The sequence below is a fragment of the Clytia hemisphaerica genome, unplaced genomic scaffold, assembly GCF_902728285.1.
Source record: "Clytia hemisphaerica strain Z4C2 unplaced genomic scaffold, Clytia hemisphaerica genome assembly, whole genome shotgun sequence".
Taxonomy (NCBI): Eukaryota; Metazoa; Cnidaria; class Hydrozoa; order Leptothecata; family Clytiidae; genus Clytia; species Clytia hemisphaerica.
In genome coordinates, this window is record NW_027104389.1 from 36,419 (window position 1) to 61,778 (window position 25,360).

General features: G+C 38.5%; 2 protein-coding genes across 2 annotated transcripts; one reads left to right on the forward strand and one right to left on the reverse strand.

Moving 5' to 3' along the window:
• Nucleotides 1-1,930: 1,930 nt before the first annotated feature.
• Nucleotides 1,931-25,360, forward strand: LOC136819626 (sphingomyelin phosphodiesterase-like). Its single transcript, XM_067075867.1, has 11 exons — nt 1,931-2,124; nt 15,650-16,101; nt 16,893-17,019; nt 17,790-17,896; nt 18,716-18,784; nt 19,806-19,906; nt 20,515-20,625; nt 21,531-21,699; nt 22,272-22,444; nt 23,312-23,408; nt 25,197-25,360. Exons 2-11 carry the CDS (start codon nt 15,652-15,654, stop codon nt 25,338-25,340), a joined length of 1,548 nt encoding a protein of 515 aa, XP_066931968.1. The 5' UTR covers nt 1,931-2,124; nt 15,650-15,651; the 3' UTR covers nt 25,341-25,360.
• On the reverse strand, nt 12,298-13,515 carry LOC136819545 (uncharacterized). Its single transcript, XM_067075780.1, has one exon. The coding sequence runs from the start codon at nt 13,513-13,515 to the stop codon at nt 12,298-12,300; it is 1,218 nt and encodes a 405-aa protein (XP_066931881.1).

Below are 25,360 nucleotides of genomic sequence, written 5' to 3' on the forward strand. Positions count from 1 at the left end.
GAATTTGGCGAAAAATGTTCTTTCGCGAGCAAAATCACGAATCAAGAAAAGTTTCACACGAAAAATGGCTGGCTTAGAAGGACAAACACTTCTAGAATTGAAAGCGAAACTTCCTTATTATGAGGATTCAACAGGTTAATGTTACAGATTTTCTATTTTGTTAAGATTTTTCGCGAGCATAATTTTTACCGAATGGCGGCCTTTTACGAATTTTTAGAAACATTTACTTTTGCGAAAAGAGCTAAAATTCGCAAAAATTGCGAAAGTTTCTGTTCGCGAAAGTTTGTACGTCTAACGACCATATTTCATATCAGAAAATATTCATCTTTCTTGATGTATGGTAAAGTCTTTACAATATTAAAATCAGGTGTCAGTAAAATAACAAAGAAGCGAATAATCATTGATTGATACAGTTTGGTAAGATCGCAATCAAATCCGAAATTGTTTTTAATGAAGGCTTCTTTGAAAATAACTAAATTGACCTAAATTGCCTAAATTTTCATAGGTACTTTTTATTGATTTGTTTGTAATGATTAGTTACAAGTTTGGACCAAAAGAACGGCGGCCCATTAGGCTCACGGCGTACTTCCACTTCTGACACACTTCCAGTTCACAAATTATATAAGTGCTGGAAGTGTCTTGTGAGCCATAAGGGCCACCGACCAAGAGGAACGCAAAGATCTTCCAGTACAATATTACACGAAGCGTAGTTTTCTTTCTTTTCTCTCTCTGTAGTTCGATATTTGAGGGTCCTTAATGATTTATATCGCCTGACGGAGACTTTCAGCTGAGTGACTAGGCCGATGTTCTAGTTCGAAAAACAGTAAAATCTGAATCATTTAGTTTCGAACATGAGAAAATTTACTGTAGATAGAAATCGATACACTATCATGGAATTCTGATCCATATATACTCCGCAAACAGAGAACAGAAATTTCTTATGTTATGCTAGCTTTGGCTTTGGAGGTGTGATGAGAGGCGGGTAAATTAATCTCACACTTGCTTTTAAGGCTCTTTTCTATTAATATTGGAGATATTATGTGCACAATCTGAATGCTTACATGAGCAACCAGTCCCGCCCCCGCCCAAGGCGGATTCCTTGATCACGCCTTCACATCAAGGAAATTCTGTTTTCAATCACATAGTATGCTTTTTGAGATCAAGGACCACGCCATCACCACATCAAAAAAGTTCCAAGTAAAAATGACGTCTAGGCTAACATTAGACGATCCTATCCTATCTAATCGTCTACACAAGATCCTATCGTCTACACAAGATCCTATCGTCTACACAAGATCACTAAAAAAGGGAATAGTTCAGGAGAGGCGTGATAAATTCGGGTGGAGTAAGCAGTGACGGAGATGTTTACAGTGTTTTGTTCCAAAACTCTACCGCCACTTTTTTCCCGTAAACCGCCTTGACGCCCTAACTCTTTCCCGCGTTTACTGACCTTTAAACGGACGATAGCATCTTCTGGGCTGTGTTTCAATCAGAGTTCTCAAGATGTCGGCTTTTTTTCTTCAGTTTTTCCACCTAAAATTGAGTGGAAAAAAATTGCTGAGTAAGGATCGTATGATTGTAGTCACGGATTGCTAGCCTTCCGAGTAATCAATCAAACCTTTGAGATCATTTAAATAGCTTGAGCAAAAATTTAATTCATCTTGTTATTACGTAAATAAAACATAAAATCACGTGAGCTTGTCATGATACTACTTCTTGTGTGTCTCTCTTTTATTGCAAAAAAAATATTTTTTTTGCACACTGCTCCTTCTAAAACCTTTGTACTTATGTATAAGAAAATATTTTAAGGATGCTAAAAAATCGTTTGATGTTTATACTGTGTAATCGCTATGAATGTACATGCATTTAACCCACACTGAGTTTATAAGAACATCCAAATATTTTCGGGAAAGAAAAATATTTTGTATAGTGTGTAACATATACAATTTTAGATTTAAGATCAAGCATACAAACTTTACTGCGCTAGAGCGGAGATCTGCAGTTCTGAAAGACCACACTATTTGACTGATTACAGATTAGCGGACTCGACGAGGAATCGGTCGCTTAACAAGTGGTTTTTGGCAGCAGTTCCTTTGGCGCATCAAAATTTATCAACAACATCAGGTATATCTTTATATTATATCTATGTTTTATTCTCGAATTAAAAGGTTCAAATTTATGAAGTTAGTGAAGTCCAAAATTGCACTCGCGCGTAGGAATAGTCGCCGCTATTATATTCATGTCCAATTCCGTGGAAAAGCTCTAGCTCAATCTGTCATTCAAAGCAGCGCAAATTTTTAAAGGCTTCACTTTTTCTAGATGATGTTATTCTCTGTTATACAGGGATAGGAAAATAAACATACGCGGAGTTTACAGGCCGTTATGGCGGTATACGAAAAAAAATCGGCGGGAGAGTTTCGATGAAACGCTGGAAAAAAAGAAAGATTGGCAAGCTTAAAAGTTAAAACTCTTTTCGGCAAAAAAACCGTTTGTAAATTATCTTCGTCTTTGGGCTTTTTTCTTAAAGGGTGTTTTGTCGTAAGGCCTGTGGAAATGCATCCCACATCATTGTTGAATAAAATGTTGGGTTCATTTATTTACGCAAGTCATAAAATTGTAAATTTTTAAGAAAAATGTTGGATATCATGTATATTGGATGGAAGTTTGATCCTAGTTAAACTTTTCATCCAACATCTTTACTGAGATTGACGTCCCTTTTCATGTTGGATGCATTTGCGTAATTATGTTGAAAAAGTTGGACTTTTTTTTGCGTAAATGACTTTTTTGTGCAACTTTTCAAATTTTTGCACGTGACTTTCATCCACCAACCATAGAATTTGACATGTTAAATGCATTTACGCTGGCCTTTAAAGTTATTATTAGCATAATCTTCACTTTTTCTTGCTTGAGAAAGTTTTACCAGATAAAAGCCTCTATCCCTTCAGGCTTCAACTCAATGCATGAGGTCCCCAGCGGACCTTCAAGTCACGCAATCACGACGCAAATTTTTTCCCAAATTCACGCATTCACGCAATGGTTTTTCGCAATTCACGCAATATTTGTTCATTGTTGGAGACACTGAAATAAATGGTAGAGGAGTAGTGGTAAAATCCCGTGACCAATTTTTTAGGTGGAGTATCTTGGTGATATCTCCTGCAGTCATCAGTTGTTAGGCAATTTGTGGTGAGTCAGTATTGGATGACATCATATTTTTAAATCAGACCATTATTTTTAGTCCAATAGAACTATGTAGTAGTGTAGGCATTATGTAAAGACAAGCAACAAGAGTGGTCAGTAGTCAGGTAGTGAGTGAGAGTTTCAACAAAAGTTTTTTGTGCCTATGATTATAATACCGTCAACTGCTCTAACTTGGGACGATTTGTCGAAACATGGGACTGTTTGATATTTGGCCTGTACCCTCTTTGACAACAAATTTGTTTTGATAACTCCACTGTCCACCAGTGTAGACCTAAAGCTCTAAAACAGCATCTAATAACATGAAAACCAGAATATGATTCTTCAATGGGAATCAAAACTATAAAGTGCACTTACAAACATCAATTTGTCAGATCTAACAAAATTAATAACCGCACTGTCATCATTGACAATAAAACAAATGATTTTCTGTCAAGAGCCTTGTAAACATTCCAACAACTTCCATCGAAATGATCTATCACAGCTCAGTCTACCATTTTTAGCGCGGTCCGAGGATTGAGCCGAGACCGCTCCGCGAACTCCTGCGCGGGTGAAAACTTCAATCTGTCAATCATTTTCTCAAGCGAAGAGTACGCGAAGCGATTCTAGCTTTACGATAGTGCCGCGGGACATCAATGGATAGTATTCAATCATCATTATCTCTTTATTTTCATTCCTAGAACTTTTGCAAAAAAAAGGAAAAATAGAAAAGTTGTATTTTTTACTGCTCTATTCACATACTGAATTTGAAAGATCTTCTATGTGGCGTTTTTTTGCAAACTTCAAAAAACTGATTTTTGTCCCGCCTTTGCGGGACTTTGGCTTAAGTGCTTGAGTGCAGCATAGGGTACAAAGTCCAAACATGCGTTTCCCGTAATTTTTGTATGAAGAGTTAGGTCTATACTGTCCACCAAGTTTATCAACCATATTTTTTTCTGTCATAGCTATAACATGTCACGATAACTTTCACTTATACCAGTCTGGAAAGAAGGGAAATGTTACGCCTGAGCTGCGCCAACTTAACTGGAAAAAGCTAAAGGCAGCAAATCACAAATCTCAAATCTACGCCGGAGATATCCGGCGCACAAGCCGCAATTTCCAGACTGGCACTGATAGCGCGCTCCCTTTTTAACTTTTTTGTTTTTAAACATTCAAAATGACCAGACGATCTCAATCGAACGGAATCGACGATCGAACCAATTGAACCAAATCGAACGCAATTGACCGATTGAAATTCGATTGTCGAACGCAATCGAATCTCAATCGAACGTCAAAATTCTGGGTAATATTCGATTGGTTCGATTGTTGTTCGACTGGTTCGATCGTCGATTCCGCTCGATTGAGATCGTCTGGCTTTATTCTTGCAGCTTCCCAACATCCAAGCTCTCAAACATCACATGCCGAATGAAATTACTTTCGATTTCCCGTAGAAATTATGCAATGAACAATCCGGGGGTCAATGAATCGACGATCGAACGCAATCGAACATCAATCGAACGCAATTGAATATCAATCGAATCTGAAAATTGCCGTAATATTCGATTGAGATTCGATTGCGTTCGACAATCGAATTTCAATCGGTCGATTGCGTTCGATTTGGTTCGACTGGTTCGATCGTCGATTCCGTTCGATTGAGATCGTCTGGTAATGACCGGACACTGATTGGTGAATTAGAGAACGCCCACCGCCTAACTGCCTATCGCCTGACAGTCTAAACTTAAACTCCTATATATCAGGATTACATAGCTGTCAACTTCGCCTCGGAAAAATGCGGGAGAGCTTCAAGTCGGAAAAATTCTCCCCGGTAATCCAATTTTTCCGAATGGAAAGATCAGGAAATCCAGGGAACTTCCCTGCGAAGTCCGATTTTATCAGAAATTTTTTTTGAGAAAACAGGGAAATCAGGAATTTTTCGTCCCAATTTTCCAAATTCAGGAAATTTTACCATGTCGTATTTACAAAATCTGAATATTTTTTCAGGAAATCAGAAAATTTTTGGAAATGCAGGAGATGCGGGAGAAAATCCTGAAAGTGCGGGAGATTTGACTGAGTTTTTTTCCAGCGGGAGAAAACGTTGGCATGCAGGAGAGTTGACAGCTATGGGATTAGAAACTAGGCTAGTTGGATAAAAGTATCATTCAGTTAATTTCTATTTAGTATAACGAATGTATTGATCTAAACGATAAGATAAATATATGTACAGTAACATAACTATGACTCCATTATCATACATCCCCCTCCAGTTCATGGCGTAAATAAAAGTCACTGAACTCATAATCAACTGTCTGTCCGGGATCAGGTAAATAACAGTCTGTGAATGTGTACATCAAATGTCCTCTATAAGGTTCATGAGTAAAATATTGTAAAGAAAAAAATACTAGTAAATCAAGTCCAATGTCCTCATTCCGGTTCATATCTGGGAGGGGGTCGTTTAAATCGAGTGGGACGGGTAGGGACGTCTAGTGTGGCCAGAGGTGTCATCACCTGAGTTGATGTTGACGACGGTTCGACCAATAGTGGGGTCGGAGGGGTTGGTATTTCACAAGGGTCCGAGCTTGACGCGTCTGGTAGAGAAGGAGGTACCACCATGGTGACTGTACGGGAGGTTGTCTGCGTATGAGCTGATTGATTGACGAGCGGCAGAGCCATAGGATGAGGTCGCTGCGAAGGTTGCAAGTGGACGAAGTTCTTACTGGTGATGTCTGTGGATGCTGGAAGGAATTGCCGTAGATGGCGTCTGTTACAGCGTGTCACTCTTCCAGTACCATCCACCTTCAAAGAGTAACTGTCATTGCCATGTGTCTCAACAACATTTCCTGATCAATCCCAACGTTTTGGATGGTTACCGCTTTGGTTTTGAATAAAGCAGCGGTGTCCAAGAGTCAAATTCGGTAGTGCGTGTGCATGCTCGTTCCTCTTCCCTGCGAAGTGGTGGAAGCGTTCCCGAAGTGCCTCTTCTTTCTTGGCCCATGCGTCTCGCTACAAGGGTCGGACATTAGGGTTGGTAAACTTGTCCAGGCGACTGGCGAAGGCAAATGCATCTCTGATAGGTCTTCCGAATACGATTTGGGCTGGAGATAACTCACAATCACGATCAGGGGTGTTGCGAAGTTGCATCATGGAACGGTGGAAGCGATCAGTATCAAGGCTGCCATCTGGTCCAGTGTTTGATCGTGGCAGACGTTTAGCAGATTTTACAGCAACCTCAGCGCGTCCGTTCGACTGAGGATTGTAGGCCGAGGAGATGCGATGGTTGACGCCCCATTTCTTCAAGAAGGTCTCTGTAGCATTGGATATGAATTCAGGACCACTGTCACTCGAGATTTCAGTTGGCACGCCAAATCGGGAAAAATAGTTACATAAGCATGCGATGAGGCCCTCTGATCCAGATTGAGGAGAGCCGTGCGGAGCTTTGAATACGTCTGACCATCCTGACAGTCTATCACCGACGACCAGGTAGTGTTGGGCTGCAGAGTCAAAGTAATCGGCATGAATCATCTCAAACGGAGTTGATGGTGGGTTAGAGACAATTGCTGGAAGTGGCGGGTTAGACGTAGCGTTTTTGTTGCAGTCTTGACAGGGTCGTCGCACACGTTCAATGTCCTCTGGGATACCAGGCCAAAAGATGATTGTTCCTAGCATGGGCACCCATTGTCGATACTCCCTGATTTGCTGAATGGAGAACTGCAAGGGTAGCCGGGCGAAGAGATGGTGGGATAACAGCACGGTCATCGAAAACTACTACACCGTCAGTTAGGTATAAGCTATGCCGGTATCTCCAGTAGGAGGCTACTGTCTTGTTTGAGCGACTTTCTTCTGGAAAACCACACAAGATTGCGTCTACTAGGGCACTCATCCCAGGATCCTGTGAAGTTGCGTTGGCGATTCGGTCCCAGGTCAAGGATATAACCGACTCTGTGTCACGACGAATTGCAGCTGCAATGAATGCTTCAACACGGTCTTCCTCGACTTGATCATGTGCGTTTCCAGAGGGTTTGCGCGATGTGGCGTTGGCAGCTAGATTAGTTTTGCCTGGTAGATGGACAATACCATGGCAGGGTACGACGCTTAAGACGTAGCAATCTGGTGTTTGTGATTTCATCGAGACTCGTCTTGTCGGAAAATATCTTAGTCAAGGGTTCATGATCTGTGGCGACGGTTTTAAATCATTACACCCCATTGTAAAATATTTAATATCGTCAATAATGCATTGTTTTGAAAGTTCAAATGCAGCATCAAGTTCTGGGGTCCACCAAAACTGAAATCTGGGAGACAACAACCGTCGAAAGGGCTCAAGATGTTTTCTTAGTTGAGCGTAATTTGCCACTTGATTAACGAGACCAAACCAGCTTCTCACATCGGTTGTCGAGGTCGGAGTCGGAAAGTTTTTAATCGAATCAAAATACTTTGGGAGGGGCTCTATGCGGTCCTCTGAAATACGGAAACCAGCGAAGTCAACTGCTCTCTTGGCAAATTGGAACTTTTCAGGGTTTAGGACAACACCAGCCTCTCCCAGAAGAGAGAGGATATCGATTGTTCTTTTCCAGTGCTCCTCAAGGCTTTCGTCATGGAACAAGGTATCATCAACAACTCTTTCTCTCTGTTCGAATTCAGCGAGGATAGTGTCCAACCTTCGATTGTACCCGTCACCGGAGGAGAGGAATCCCTGTGGGAGACGTTTGTAGCGCCACCGACCAAAGGGTGTGATGAAGGTGGTAAGATGGCGGTCGGCTTCACGGAGAGGTACGCTGTGGAAGCCGTTCCAGGCATCTGTCACGGTTTTCCAAGTGTTTCTGGGTACCCGTCGAGCAACGTGGAATGGGGCTTCTGAATTGTGGGTTTCACGTTTGCAGAACTTGTTTAGTGGCGAGAGGTTGACAGTGCGTCTTGGGTTACCATCTGGTTTTCGAGTAACGACCATTCGGTGACACCAATCGACAGGTTCTCCGATGGGAACACGTTCAACCACGCCCAAAGCTTCGTCACGATGCAAATCAGATTCAACAGTCTTTTGCCAGTGCAGGGGTATCGGAGTAGCCTTGTGACATGCGATCCGTTTGACATCGTCCTTGATATGAATCTCAACTGGAGGTCCTGTCATTGAAGGAAGAAGCTGATGCGGGCACCATGTTGAAAGTCGAGCTCTTGTAACGATCTAAGAGCCAAGCTTTCATTTTGCTATTGTTCTCAGGTGTGCACGGAAAGGGAAACTCGTCTGGCTTATCAGGAACTGGTGTGTTTAGGACAATCACAAATGCCACCGTCATCTTTGGTGGCGCAGCAAATCATACCAGAACTCACAGAAGTGTCAATGTTCTGGGTTGAGCTTAGCTCTATATCTTGGAACATACCGATTTGTGGAAAATGTCTATTGAGAATTCCCAAATCTAACATAGTGTGATAAGAAAGGTACAAAGACTTCACATCCTTCCTAACATAAATCATCGATTGACACGAAACCTTTTTCCCATTGGGAGATCTTCTTGTCAACTTTGCAAAGAAGGCTCCCTCGATTTTAATTGGTGACTTGTTGGCAGCACTCAATGACAAGGAAACTGGCGACAAGTCAGCCTTTGTAAAGCCAGCATTCAAGAATTGGCTAAGCGACCAAAGATTTGATTGGGCACCAGAGTCTGCCACCGCAGTAACTGATGTAGAAGCGTTTTTTGATGAAAGTTCAAGTTGAATGCGAGGGTGTTCCTTGATGTTGGAGCGTCTCCACTCTCCCTTGTTGAAGATATGATGACCAAGCGGAATCGATCGAACGGTTGATATTTGACCAACTGGGTCACTGTCGGAGGCTATAGCACCGGTCTCAGCATGATCACTGGCTCTTGATTTCTTCCAGCACGACTCACATTTCTTGTGGGGATTTCGGTTCCACCTTTTCGACTTTTTGGTGTAAACGTTGAAAGTATTACCGCAATCTGGGCACTTGGCAGTCTTTGAACGATCTGCACGAGATGGGGATTGGCTACGTCCAAAGGATTGACGGTTTGAACGGCGGTAAGATGACAATGCAGATAAGGAAGGTGAATTTGAATTAGCATTACGTGCAATCTCTCTGCTCTCGATAAATGCAATGACTTGAGCAATTGATTTCACCTGAATGTCCTCAGAGCTTAACGCCTCACGACGAATATCACTATCAGCAATGCCGTTAAGCAGGACGTCTGGAATCATCTCATCAGTATAATACACTTCACCTGCCACAGCGTTATTACAATTTCCACAATTAACGTTAAAGTTAACAGTAAATTCACACACTTCAGCTTTTCCTTGCACTTTAGCCGCAAATGTTCGAAATGGCTCATCAGGGTCTTGTCGCATAATACTTAGTTCCGAGCGAAGGACCCCGAGTGCAACTGGTACCACAGCAACGGATTTCAACACTTGTAAAGCCTCGGCTATAGGTTTGGTAGTGAAAGCAGGTTCCGCACGGTGCAATATGTTTCCCAACTGTTCAGTTGTACATTCTAATAATTGCCCTGCGGCGTTATCATCCCGAATTCCAAATCCTGTACGGTAAGTCTCCCAACGACGTTGAAAAGCGTTCCAGTCTTCATTGGTGCAGTTGAGCTGTAGCTTTGGACGGTAAAGTTTCGGGCCTCTTACGGGAGGAGCTGCTGGTTGTGGTACTGCCATGTGTGTATGTGTGAGCGTTCAAGATTGCTGCAGCCCCAACTACATCGACATCATCAGTGGCGAACCCACAACCAGGGATTATATATATATAAAATTTTACTATTCCCTATTGCTAGGTTGAATAGGGTGTGGGCCTGTACCAGTGTCGTTTGACGTCGGTTCCAAACCCACACCGAATTCTTCAAATAATAAATTGAACCTGGATAGGCCAGCTTCACCACTACAAAAAGAAAAACTATCATATCATCGTATCATTTCTTTCTTTGCAATGCAAGGTTGCAAAAACCATCAACACTCACATTTTCATTAACCATAACGCATTCCAAAAGTGACTTGACTGGTCGACCTTTTCGAGTATATTTATCATCATTGAACGTGAGACGTTTAACATTTCTATCAATACACATACGAATAACATGAGCAATATATTTCGATTGGGCAATTCAAAACAGTCATGATGCAGTGATAAGAATCAATACATGGATAAAAGTATCATTCAGTTAATTTCTATTTAGTATAACCATGGAGGTATAAAGAAACAGGAGAAGTATGCTATTGTAACCATGCTCGCCCTACGATTAAAAAAATTACGAGGTATGCATGCTCATAATCTCATATATCGTGCATTTTTAATGAGCTCTTTTGTTGATAGGTGAAATCTTATTGGCTAACTTAAGTGTTGGAAATAAGATGAGACGAAATTCATTGTTTCTGACATTGGTGTAAGAAAATATTTGGACTAAAAAAGGGCCTGTAAACTTCATCAAATGACAAGATTTTTCGATCAACATTTTCTTCAAGGTGAACCCTATTGCTTAAAATACTTTCCTCAAAAATTCTCCAGCGACTTTTTATCTACAAATTGGGTCTGAAATTGTGTGTGCTTATAAAGAACTTTTTATTTTCTGGCTAGAGAAAATATCTTTTCAATACAAAATTTAATGGATGCCAAAATTGAACGCAAACTTATTTCGTGGAGCTAAATTTTATTTTATTCTCGTATATTAGAAGGCTAGAAATCTTCGATGCTGATAGTGAGAATGTTCAGAACAGACTTGAGTTCTACTAAAAAGTCGTATTTCGTCGGGCGAGCCTAGAATTTCTTTTGATTTATTACATAAAAGAAATCAAAAGACTTTAACGACCAATTACCGACAAATTCATCTCCTGTCTTTCTTTATACCTCTATGGTATAACGAATGTATTGATCTAAACAATAAGATAAATATATGTACAGTAACATAACTATGACTCCATTATCGTACACTAGTCTTACCTCTTTTCTCTGTTTGGTTTTTTGCACAATTAGCACAATAATTTTGGGTTTATACTCAGGGGGGGTTTCATGGTTGGTGGAGGAGCGGAATCGGCCCTTTTTTCGGACGGGGTGGCAAAAATCTAGACAAAATTATGGAACTTCGGTTCTCCAATCTGTTACTGTTTATCTGTCAAAATGAAAGACTATTCTTTACAATTCTTATGTTCCTAACTACTCTATCTCTGATACTCCCACCAGCAAAAAAAATTGTATTTTCAGATTTGAGAAATAAAAGTATTTCTCTTTTCGAAATATTGTTTGTTTGAAAAAGTTGAGAATTTAAAGGAAAAAATGCATTTTAAGTAGAATTATTATCCATTTATGCAGAGATACAAATTTTCAGGACGCATATGTCCTCAAACATTGGCAACTATGATTCTTCTTCAAGTCAGAAAGCTCTTCTGAATCTTTTAAATCTTGAAAAAAACTTTTGAATCAGAATTCTTTCTATTCTTCCCATCTTCTCCCTGTTTTATGTGATGATCAAATAATTCGGAATTTATCCTGTTTGCAAATTTCTTGTTGTTTTTTAACCACATAACTGGCTTAGCCAATCAGAAGCCTTACCTAATTCAATTCAATTCGGTCTTTCCGTAAAAAACAATTACATTACCGGTAGGTACAAAGAATAAAAATATATAATAAAATATCTCCCGAGGAAAGGAATTGAAGCATTATCAGCTTTGTCGATAACTATCGAAAAGTTGTATAACTATCAACGATTTATGATAATGTTCCACTCCTTAGTGTTTTTTGCAATTTCTATTGCGTCGTCCCATTCAATATTTAATGTTTTAAGATCATTTTTGACAACACTGAGCCAAGTTGTAGTTGGTTTCCCTCGCGGTCTTTGGTACTTAGTGTTGGCATATTCGAGTGCTTTTTTCATAGGTGTTGAATTATTTGCTCGTAATACAGTTCCAAGCCACTTCAGTCTTCTACTTTTGATACGTTTGCTCCACTTTATGCGTTGATCTTTTGATATTTCATCACATCCTGGGCTTTTGTTTTGTTTCATTTTCTTAACAGCTTTGTTGATTTCGACTGATGTGAACGGTGCTAGCATAGGTGCTGGTGGTACGATTGTTGGTTGTTCTTTATTTTTGAAGAAAATTCCTTTGAAGTATGTAGCTATTATTTCACTTTGTTCTTTTGGGTCTGCTGTTAGTCCGTTTTCTCCTTTGATAAGAACTGATAAGAAGCTTTTCAGGTGGTTTTAGGTTTTTGATTTTCTTGACAGCTTGATACATCTTGTTGTTATCATGGAAGTATTCAAGTTCACGGGTAGTTCTGTTCACTTTTTCGTTTTCTTCTAGATTCATGATGGTGTGTATTTCAGCTAGTATGCGATTGCGAAATTGCTTGAGGAAAGTTTTGGCTTGTTTGGTGTTAAATGATTGTATTCGGTGTTGAATATTTCGTTGAAGTATCGAAAGTTCTTGAACTTCAAAGTTGACGGGGTTTTTGGATTTTTTAACGAAGCCTATCGTGTTGGTAGCGGGTTGCTTTAAAGTTTTTGCGATATTGTCCCACATAGATTGGTTATCTGCGGACTGATCATTTTCGTTCGCTATTGTTGTCATTATCTCGTATTTATAACTGGTTATGGTTTCTGTATTATTAAAGTATATTACATTGAAGCGTTTCGAAACAATATTTTTGGATTTTTGCTGGTATTTCCATTTGACGATTATTTTTGCGATAACTGGTTTGTGGTCTGACTTGGTGACTTTGGAGATTGTTGCTTTGGAGTCTAGGGTTCTTGTATTGACGTTGTTTCTCACAAGGATGTAGTCTATTTGGTTACGGTACGGGTTTCTTCTGGGACTATTTGTTTTCGAGTCCATAACGTTGGTTATATGGATAGGTGACTCCCAGGTGGTAAGGTGGATTGGTTTGTGTTTGAAGAAAGTATTTGTAATTCTGAGGTTATAAACCATACAGAATTCGATCAGCTTTTCTCCATTAATGTTTATGTCACTTTTAGCGTATTTACCAACTATTTCGTTTGGGTAGGTGTTAGGTACCGCTCTGGTTTTAGCATTGAAATCACCTCCTATTATGAGGGCTTCTCTCGCTTTGAAAGTTTTGGTGACGGATGATAGTTTCTCGTAGAAGTTACTGGAAATCCTCAAAGAATGGAAGGAATACTTTAGTGCTCTCCTTAACAACAGATCAACTACGCCAGCTGCTGATCCCGCGCCTGCTGAAATTGATCTTCCAATAAATACTGATCCCCCGACACTTAATGAAACTATCAAAGCCATAAAATCTCTAAAAAGAAACAAATCACCTGGACTGGACTGTGGAATCACTCCAGAAGCTCTTCTTGACGGAGGCGATGCAATGACTTCCATTGTCCATGATTTTTGCCACGAAGTTTACGTTAACAAAGTTCCTCCTAAACAATGGATCACCAATTTAATTATTCCTGTCCCTAAAAAGGGAGACCTATCTTTAATGAATAATTACAGAGGTATAACACTTATGTCAATCTGTGCAAAAGTCTACAACAAACTCCTACTAAACAGAATATACGATATCGTCGATCGTAGACTTCGTCCAAACCAAGCTGGTTTTCGATCCGGTAGAAGTTGCGCCCAACAAGTCCATATACTGAGACGCATTATTGAAGGTTGCACAATTAAACAGCTCCCACTTGTTGCTACCTTTATCGACTTTCGCAAGGCTTTCGATTCGATAAATCGAGATTCCATGTTCAAGATTCTACGATCGTATGGTATACCAAAACCTATTGTAGATGCCATACGAGTACTATATGACGATTCCAAGAGTGCTGTCCTTATTGAAGGCCTAATATCTAAGGAGTTTGATGTCACAACCGGGGTGCTTCAAGGTGATGTTCTTGCACCCTTTCTATTCATAATCGTTTTAGATTTTGTTATGATAGATGCACAAAATAAAAATCCTGCAGGAGGGTTCGTAACCCACCCAAGAAGATCCAGAAGACATCAAGACATTATCCTTAACGATCTTGATTTTGCTGACGATATTGCCCTCCTTGAATCCAGTATTTCTCGCGCTCAGAAGCAACTCTCCAGCACAACAGATTCCGCTGCCTCAGTCGGACTGATGATAAACACTGACAAAACCGAATATCTCACATTAAATTGCTCCACCAACCAACATCTTATGGTTGGTCAAAACGCACTGAATCGGGTTGATGATTTCCGGTATTTGGGGTCCATGGTTGCAAAAAGTCTTTCTGACTTCAAAAGGAGACACGGACTTAGCTGGTCTGTGTTCTGGAAGCTTGAAAAAATCTGGCGTTCGGATTCCGTTCCAATCCATCTGAAGATTGAAATATTCAAAACCACCTGTTTACCCGTCCTCCTCTACAATTGTGAAACATGGGTTATCACCAAAGTAATGGCTTCAAAGATCAACACATTCCAAACAAGATGCCTTAGAATTATCCTTGGAATTAAAAGACTTGATAGAGTTTCCAATCAACAAATCTACGAAGCCACCTCATCATCTCCGCTAATGTCAACTGTCAGAATGCGTCAACTCAAGTTCATTGGCCACATCCTGCGAATGGACAAGAACGAACCAATCAACATTTATGCTCTGTACCTTCCACCACACGGCAAACGACCACCTGGAGGCCAAATGATGTCTTTCGTCGACTCAATTTTAAAATCAATTGACCCAACTGGTGTTCTGACGGCAAACGACGTATCCCGAGCTGCTCAAAACAAAGATGGATGGAGGAAACTTGCAGTCGCCTGCTCCGCAGCCGAACGATGATGATGATGAGAAGTTACGGGTCAGTTCAGGTTTTTTGGTGGTGGATTCGAGTGTGGGCGCGTAAGCACTGACGATGTTGGTAACAGAGTTGGTGTTGGTTTTTAATGTCATTGTGCATATTCTTTCTGAGATCGGATTGAATGAAACTCTTGAGTCGGGTTTTACAATAATGGCTGTTCCTGCTATCGATTTGTTCTTATGTCCAGAGTAGTAAAGATGTAAAGATTTTCCGGATGACGATGTTATTTTGATCATGCCTGTGTTCTGCATGTGTGTTTCTTGCACCATCATCGCTGTCAGGTTGTGGTGATAAAAATCGTCAGCAAGGCTCATTTGTTTAGTCTTGTTTAATAGTCCTTGACAATTGAAGGACCTTACCTAAGAGCTGTTTATATTTTCTGATCACTTCTTTGCTTGATCAAATTAGCCAGAAATACTAGGCAAACTTGAAACTCTGTAAAGTGCTCATAACATTATAAATTTTGACCACATTTTCAGGATTTTGATCTTTTGCTAAAACCCCTAAGAAAAGAAAATAACCAATATGAGACTTAAGTTTTTCAATTTGCAAAAAAAAAAAAAACCTGTGCAAAAGACTACTCCGCTTAGTTGACTGCTGAAGATATCTATTTTGGAGCTACACATATAATGAATAAAATTCATTGGACATCACCAAGATACTGATCAGACAGTATAGTTTTTTTCCTTTTTATCTTTTAGAAATGAAAATTCTCTTGGCACTGTTTATATTTGTTAATCTAATATCGCTGTCATTGCAAATCCCAATCAAAAAAGACCACAACCTTCACACTTTTAAATCGATTTTTCAAAACCTTGGAGCCCATTCATCAACAGGATGTACAATTTGTAAAGGTTTAGTTGAAATCCTTCATGGGGTCGGTTCAACCGGCCTAGGTGAAGGCGAACTGATAAACATTGCAACAAAAATATGTTTAAAAGCAAAGATTGAAGACAATAATGTTTGTAATAGTGTAACAAGAGAGTTTGCAGATGAACTCTGGTATGTCTTAATGGATGCGGCATTGCAACCGGAGAAAATATGTGGCTGGATATTTGGAGACAGTTGTTTACACTATGTTGATTATTTTCCATCATGGAATATAACAATACCACCAAGAACGAGACCAGCTACCAACAGTTGGAAAACGCAGGTTAGTTTGTCCTTCTTTAAAGAGGAGCAAAATTACTTGTGAAATTTGTAGATATTGAATGCAGCAGGGTACAAAATCTAAACAAATGTCACAGGTCAAAACAAAACAAAAAACATGTGGCTGGTATTAATTGTTACTGTAATTGTTTGTTTTGACACATGACTTTTGTCCCTTTCATCATAACCTATTGAATTTAATGAACGTTTCAAGGATTGCCTTCGCAGGGGAGGGGTCATAGCTTGTTCATACGGACAGAATGAAACTTTAAGTTCCAAAAACTGCAGTGTTTAATTCTTAACAATGTAAACTATTATACTTTAGAAAGTCACTTGAATCAATTAAAGTCTGTCCAACTTTAGCTGGGAGACCCGCCTACTCTGTTTGTGTGGTTTCGAAGTATAGCATTTAGTTAAAGCGAATAATAATATAGAAATAACAGAGTAGCTGGGTATTTTTGTAGATGCCAAATCTGGTCGCAGAATTCTATTGGCTGTTAAACAATTGTTGAAATCACGTGATATTATTGTTTTGATTGGAAGTGTGCGAATCTGATTAGCTAACCTTATCAACGGCTTTTTTGGCACAAAATTCAAATCAAATGTAAACAAATTCAAACTGGGTCATAAATACCATACTCTCACTGAGTAGCTTCTGATGGGATTTTTCTTTGTGGTGTAAGTTTGAATAGAGAGTATGAATCTCAAGACTAGTCCAACCTGTTCAAACTAGAATAATAACATTTTATTTTATCAATCCAACTCTTGGCATACATTTATTTTTTCTTTTCATAGAAAAGCAATGTCAATCCAAAGAAGATCTTACACTTCAGTGACACACACATAGATTTTGATTACCTCCAAGGGAGCAATGCTGTTTGCAATGAACCATTGTGTTGTAGACCAGTCAATGGAAAAGCTGGTTTGTTCTTTTTGTTTGTATCTGTACGAAATTAGTTTTATTTGAAAGAATTGAATGACTTGGATCTCTCTTGGATCTTCAACTTGTATGAACTTTCCAGAAAAAAACTGTAAGGTTGTTGAGGAATTTCAAGGGGTTACAGCATTTCCAGCCACAGAGGAATAGACCTTCTCAACAGGGGGTATACAGTTTGTCTCTAGAAAAGCCTATTTTTAAGGAAAACATTTTATACATGTATTGACTGAAATCCATGCTTGATGTTTTTTAAGAAATTATCATGATTTGTAATGGTTATTGTAATAGTTATCAGACAGTTGTGAGTACAATACAAGAAATAGTTTACGAGTTCCGAGAGGTTCCGAGAGTTTTTCGCATAATATTTTTCGAGCCTTTAGGCAAATATGTGAAAAAATCCTGAAATGAGTAAAATATTTCTGTATTGTACACTAGCTTGCATCTGAGAACTAGTTTATCAGTGACCTAAAAAATGCATTTTTTGTGTCAGAAAAGTTGTAAATTGACGCTACTGCTACGTTGCAACAACATCTTTTCGTCAATTTATATTTTTACATGTAAAATACAAGATATATTGTACTCTTTTTAACCGATCAAATTGCTGATATTTTTTGGATCGCCGATAACGTTTTTTAGCCTTTCGCCCTTCTAAATTTGTTTTTTGAAATTTGCGGGCATTCAAAAATACATGTTTATTATATCAAAAGGTTTTTGCGCTGCTTCTAATCTTATTTATTTCAATTTCATTTTCATAGGACCCAATGATACTGCTGCACCAAAATGGGGTTTCCCTGGAAACTGTGATGCAAATCCACTACTTGTAAACAATTTGTTCAACCACATCGCTCTGGCTCATGAAGATGTGAGGATCTTTCTTCATTATACTTTTATTGCTTCTGTAAATTCTTGGCCAAATATTTCTTTGTCTCTATCACTCATTTGTTGCCAGATTTTTAAGGATGTTTGCTTTTTCTGATTTTGGCATATAACTCTTGAAAAACCAATTTGGTGAAAGTCAAAAAAAATTGTTTTAGATAACTTTTTTGAAAAACATCAAAATTGTCTTATATGTAATTTTTTCCTCGGAAAATACAAACATTGGTCGATTTTTCTTGAAAAGAATTTTCTTTAGGTCGTTTCTCTTGCCAAATACAAGAAATGTTTTTTCTCTAATTTTCCTTGGAAAATACAGGAAAATGTTTTTTAATGTTTCATTCATTATAAAAGAAAATATTATTGTTATTTTCCTTGGAAAGTACAAGAAATCGTTTACATAATTGTCATCAAAGTAAAAATTACACTCAATTTCGCAAAAATAACAGCAAGCGAAGCAAGCACTTATTTATCATCGTTCAGAGTCGTGTCGAACTACACATTTTTTATTAGAACAAACTATATAAGAACATAGGGCTTCGATAGCCAAATTATTAAGAAAAAGTTGAGAACATTTTGAGGCTTCTTGGGTTCTAAAACACCCTATTTCTTAGGAAACTGCACGAAAATACTCACAAAATGGTAAAATTATGAACATTCTAAGAACATTTTAGGCTTAAAACTCAAAAAGGCTAAGGACATCCAAAGAATTAAAAAACATTGGATTTTCTTATAAAAAAACGTGTACACTGGGACGACTACTAGTTTTTATAATAATGAGAATTGAGTTGACCTCTTATTTTTACAGGCTGAATATATCTATTGGACAGGAGATGTACCGGCACATAATGTCTGGAACCAATCCAGGGAAGATCAGGTAAGGACAATAGACCTTATCGGAGTTTTTGATTTTTCTAAAACAGCGATGCATTGTGGGATTGTTTCCAATCCCACAGTGCACCGCTTTTTTTAGAAAAATCAAAAACTCCGATAAGATCTATAAAAAGTGAATAGTTGGGATTTTTTGAAGCACTTTTTAAGTCTGTATATCGGCCAAAATACTCTATTCAAGATTGAGTTTTAGAAACTCAATCCAATATTTTCTTGCAAAATTTAACCTTTGATATTTACAAGCTAAAATAATTAATTTGTATACATTCAACATTATTCGGGAGCTTTGTCATCTAAATTACCACCAGGGCTTTTCTCTGGACCCACTCGAGGGATAGAAGTACCCCCAGACCCCCAGCTTATTGGATGCACAGTTCTAATGAGCAGATTAGAAACTCGATCTAAATAGAATATCCAGACTAAAAACAAGAGATGAACATTAGTGGTAATAGAATCAATTGTAATCATGATCTGTAGACTTCATACACCAAAAATAAAAAAAATATCGAGACTAAAACAACAGAGCATTCACTAGATACTCATTAACATTAGTTCTAATGTTTGCAATAAGGCGTAGTGGTATAGTGGTTATCATCCTTGACTCCCGCTTGGGAGGCTCGAGTTCGATATCCACCGTGTCTCTAAGATTCACTTAGCAAGTAAATATACCTTCGCCCGGGTCAACCCATGCCATGCCATGCCATGGGGAATTGGGTACCATTACTCTGATACAAGAGTGTGGGTAGATTAGAAAGACATTGTGACGTGCCATGGCACTCATAAGGTTCGGCATCACGTGAGTGTTGCTCTCCCAGTGTCGTTTGAGTGTCATGTAATACGCCATGGCTCAGCAGCTCGCGTCTGTCAAGTCACAATGTCTGTCAGCGCCGTGATTCCTACTCCTTCTTGGGTAGGACCCATATCCCGAATGCATTCGGAGGGCTCATATCTATCTATCTATCATCTAATGTGTGCATACTTACACTCTATTTTTATTTTCATTTTAGATCTTCACAGTCAAGCAAGCAACCAAGTTGTTAGTACAATATTTTCCTCATAAAAAAGTATTCCCTGCATTGGGAAATCATGAAGGTGCTCCAGTCAACAGGTACGTTGGAAGGTATTAACTTCCTGAAATCATTCCACCAAAAGAATAATGCTAACAGGGGTAAAAAATATTGTTCTCCTGCAATCACGTGGCCTGTACCAAACTTTTCTTTTCTGGCTGAAAGGATAACGCAAAATTCGGTTTGTTACGTTTAGGAAACATTCCGTGTCTCAGACATTTTTACGCTGATTGTGATTTCTGAATGTCTCTGCGGTTGAGCGTAGCGTTTTTTAGTATTCAATCTAGCTCAACTGTATTGACAGTACATTTAACGCATCAATGCAATGGTATCTTTCTTTTTTTAAAGAGCACTCCTACGCCAATTCTTCTATCAGATTTTGTCCCAGAAAACTGGGACACAGAATCTTGCTAACAAAAACAAACCGACACACGGCAAGTTTTTTCAAAATATGAAAAACGCCCGTGTGTAGGGTGGTGCAGGCTAGCAATCACAGTACTTCAAGCGATACAATTGGTGTGCACTAGATTATCCATTTCCATAATGTTCTGAAGAAATTGGAACAATGCATAAAATTGTAGATACAGTAAATACTGTAATCTAATTTATCCTCAACTAAAGACTCAAGTATAAACCTCGTATTTTACAGCTTCCCTCCACCATACATCACTGGACAACAATCATTGTCATGGTTACTGGACACTTTGGCTGAAGACTGGACCACTTGGCTACCCAAGGACACTGAAGAGACCATCAGAAGGTAATTTATTTATAAGAAAACGGATGAAAATAACAGTAAAAATAACGTAACAGCGACTGTAGTGCAGTGGTAGAGCATCCGGCTACGGTGCGCAAGGTTGTGGGTTCAACCGCCAGCCGGGTCATATCAAATATTTCCAAAATGGTACTTGAGACCTTTCTAGTTGATGCTCAGCTATTTAGAGAACGATCAAGGGTAACTGGAGCAATCCAGGGAGAAAGAATGGTGCCCTTCTTTACCTTCGGGTAGATAGCTATCAAAAGAGGAGCCTTCGGGTTACCTCCGACTTTGGTCGATTTACTAGACTTACTATTATAACAGGATATTATTGGTAACCAAACATTATCGTCCCTGCAAAGGTTTTACTCTAAGAATAACCTTTTCACATTTACACAAATGATTTAATTCTGAAGAAGGCTTAATAGAGACTTATTCTTGATATTCATGACGTAATCTTTTATACGGAAATACCCGATAAACACCGGGCGTTTGCCATGTTTAAAAACAATGAAACTGGTGGCAAACGCTTGATGTTTTTCGTGAATTTCCGTATAAAAGAATACGTCATGAATATCAAGAATTAACTCATAGATAGCAAAAATCTACAGCGCCAAGAAGTACGGTCAATAGATAGAAATTTTGATATTTAAGCTGGGTGTCCACTGAAGAAAAAAAAGTTCGTCGCAAATACCTGTAGCAACGAACTTATTTTTCCCAGTGGACACCCATCTTAAGTACAGTGCATGAAATTATGATAATTACCCAGCTGGCACACAACGTTGTTTCAACGTTCATTTAACGTTATATGGACGTTGTGAACGTTAGATAAACGTTGAAATAACGTTGTGTGCCAGCTGGGTAAGCACAGCGCAATGTAACATGCTTGAATTGATTTCTTCATATAGAGGGGGATTCTACACAGTTCTTGTGGAAGAAGGTTTCCGAGTTATCTCTTTGAACATGAATTACGGTAATGATGGGAACTGGTGGTTATGGATCAATAGCACGGATCCGGCTGGTCAATTACAATGGTTGGCTGATACACTGTATAAAGCCGAACAAAATAATGAAAAGGTTAGACAATCAAAGTTTTCTTGCCATTCATTGCCACTGAAAGTCATGTGACATCTTTTTCAACCAATAAGATTTAATAATTTCGAGGGTAAAATAAACACTATGGTTTAACTCACTAAAAGATTATGTTTACTGAAAACACATAATTAATGCTTTAGTAAGTGTTCTGTTGTACCTCAGTTCTGACGTCATACCGTGGCGAAGAATAGAGATTTCAGATACTTTGCAGCCTTTAAGATGTTTGAGTCAAGACTCGGCCAATCTTAGCTACGTACAAGCCCGGAGGGGGGGGGGTTTACTTGAAGGAAAAGGGGTACAGGGATGTGCCGATAGTCAGAGTACTTTTTTCACCTCCACGAGTCCCACGTAGGGTCGCAAAACACCAAAAAACAAAAAAATCCGTCCTTCGTATGGTACCTTTTTGGGGGAATTCAGGAAAATGTGGAATATTTTGAGAAAAAAATGGAAAATTTTGGAATTTCAGTTTCATTCAGGGTCTCTTTTTTTTGCAAAATTTTCAAGTACCCCCGTCTTGGTTTATTTTGAACTTTAAAAACACTTTCTTGCTTCAGGTTCACATCCTCGGCCACATTCCACCAAGCGGTACTTTGTTATGGTTCCGCTTCAATTATTACCGCATTGTTGACCGTTTCCATGACACCATTGCTGCTCAATTCTTTGGTCACACTCACCATGACGAATTCTCTTTGTTTTACCATTCTGAAGACACTGAAGTGCCAAACAAGTAGAATCAATAAATTCTTTATACTACCAGACGGTTTTTTATAAGAGCTCCCAAAACTTTTGAAGCCTTTGGATGTTTTTAAGTGTTTAAAGTTCTAAACCTAAAAGTGTTCTTGAAATATTCTTATTTCCACATTTTTTGAGTATTTTTATGCGATTTCTTGATAAATCAGAATAAACTGGATGTCTTAGACTTTGCTAAGCCTTAAAATGTTCTTAACTTGTTTTTAACATTTTATGCCTCGAAACCTGGGTGTTGTTAAATATGTTCATATTGAATTGCGTCAAATATTTAGAACTTTGTAACTTATTATGATTATCCAACATGACATTGCGTCTAACAAAAGGTCTATGCTACCTTAATTTTCTCGGCTCGTTCAACCTATTCATTAAGTTATTAAAATTTTTCTGATAAATTATGAAATACGTATACATGATGGCCACATTTGTCGTTCCTAGTAATAAGTACGTCAGCCATATAGCGCCCCCAAGCGGTTTTTGTGATGACTAGATTGGGACTTTTTTAAGGCGTGATTACGTGATTGCGTGATGAGAGGTCAAAACTTACGTGATCGTGATTTGGACTTTTTCAACTTTGTAACTCAAGAAAATGGAGTGGAGAATCCATTGGTTTGTTTTATTGTAACTTTGCATGTCCAGAGGTCAACTGATTCTTGTTAGACCTGCTGTCCAGGAGGTTCAAAAGGTGCAATGTCCGGTGGGATGGGTAAATTTCAAAAAAATGATATATCCTCGACCCCCTCCCATATTCAAATTTTTTTCTTGAAAAGCCCAATGCATTGATATCATTTAATAATCTTTATTTTAGATTCTCTACATACTCTCAACTATTTTTTACTTTTTACAGCATTGCATACATCGGACCTAGTGTGACCACGTATAACAACATGAACCCTGGTTACAGAACTTATGATGTCGATGGGCCATCTACCAATGCAACATGGGTATTTTTGTTAAGTTCATTCAGATGTGTTGAACTATATACACTATAATTCGACGTTCTAAAAAAGTTTCTCTCCTTAAAGTTTTCTCGAGGTCTGAAATTTTTAAAAGAACTATTCTTTTTGGTCAGCCCCGGTGACCCTTCAAATCGGTTCCGCGATTTTTTTTCCAGCAGCAGCATCCGCAGCGCATTTGGACTTATTTTTTAAATCCGATTTCGGATTATTTTCGGAAAACAAGTTATCGGTAAAACTTTGGCGCGAAAAATATTTTCTATTGGAAGAGAAAAGAAACACGTCACTTCATTTATTACGATTTGCGCATAATATGAGAATAATAAAAGAACACTATATAAAAGAACACTATATAAAAGAAGAAAGTAGTAAAAATGAATTTTTTTTGTTTATTCAATAAATTGAAAGAAGCTAATGCATTGTAAATAAATAGACAGTATAAAAGAAAGTTTTTTATGATTGGTTTTGAGGCTTTCTTGTCTGGAGACGAGAGAGTTTTTGTGTGTAGGAAAGCAGAGAAATGAACGTCAAAGTGTGGCGTAACATTAACAGAAACTTGGAATCATCATAACTTTTGATTGAGTTATCGAAACTGGACGGAATTTTCGACGCAGCTTCCTCAATATAAAATGCACTCATTCACATTATACTAGAGGCCTACTTAGTTCATCACGTCATTTAAATCAATCTGACAAATGTGACGAAAGCTGCAGTGAACAGTGAACATCTAAAGCGACCGCCTCGGATATACTTTCTCAGAGAATAACGAACAGGTTGACATTCTAACGAACAGATTTAGGTGAAATTTCCCGGGGGGGTTTACTTGGTCAAAATGGATGCGAACCATAAGGGTACCTTTTTTCAGGCCTCAAAAGTCTCTCAGAGGGGTACAAATTCATAAGTTAGTCTCTCAAAGGGTCCCTAAATCATCAAAATTATGTCTCTCAAAGGGTCGACTTTCGGCTCGGACACCCATCACCTCGTAAACCTAGTACCCCACCCCCCAAAGGTGAAATTCCAACATCTATCCCATGTCCACTTTTGGACAAATCCAACTTTGTGTTAAACATTTTTTCGTTTGAAGTTTCAGCCAAAATGAGCTTTTCAACCTCTTTGACTTTAACAACGAATTAGGTTTCTTGATTGTACTTCCTTCTAATCGTTTTAAGCTTATTGGGCTGACCTTCCAGCGCAGCTGGTTTATTTCATTAAAAAGAAGAAAGATAAACTTAAATTTTGATGGGCCATTTATTAAATTCGGTTCTTTGGATCAAAAGTTATGCTCAATTGAATAAAAAAGATGCTTTCTGAAAGTGCTCGAAAATGTTGAAAATCGACCTTTCAAATTTTTTTAGAACTAAAAATTCGTTTTAAAGAAACTTTTTTGTGGCGCATTCGGTCCCATTCATTGTTGTTCTTCAATATTTGATAATATTGAAAGGGGGATGGGGTATAAAAACTCGCTGGGTTGGAAAATCAAACTTGTAGAAACCAGTTTGGTTTTTGGAAAATGTGAAAACGGATTTTGTTATCTGCAATATTTATAATTTCTACATATTTCTTTGGACCAAATTTTCCACATTTAGCAGATGATGATTGTCCAGAGATATGAAACTCTGAGTACTACAAAAAATGAAATAATTGTTTTCTTCTTTCAGATGGTTATCTAAAGCTCCATAGTTGTTTTCTTCTTTCAGATTTTAAAGGCTCTTACAGTTGAACACTATTGAAACATTTTAAACTTGGTGTAATTTCTGTTTCCTTCTTTTCATTTAGAATGTCATCAATCATGACACCTTTTACGCAGAGATACAGAAGACAGATGATACACATCCACCTGAATGGCTCCACGAATATAATGTAAAGGTAAGCTCTAGTTTAGACGGCCGACTTTCTGCCCTGCCGATTCTAATTGTTTGAGTAGGCGAAAAGTGGGCGCA

Coding starts and splice junctions, on each gene's coding strand:
- LOC136819545 (XM_067075780.1), bottom strand. CDS start 13,515: ATGGAAGTCATTGCATCGCCTCCGTCAAGAAGAGCTTCTGGAGTGATT.
- LOC136819626 (XM_067075867.1), top strand. CDS start 15,652: ATGAAAATTCTCTTGGCACTGTTTATATTTGTTAATCTAATATCGCTG. Junction 20,626..21,530: donor ACTGAAGAGACCATCAGAAG/GTAATTTATTTA, acceptor TTCTTCATATAG/AGGGGGATTCTACACAGTTC. Junction 22,445..23,311: donor GACACTGAAGTGCCAAACAA/GTAGAATCAATA, acceptor TACTTTTTACAG/CATTGCATACATCGGACCTA.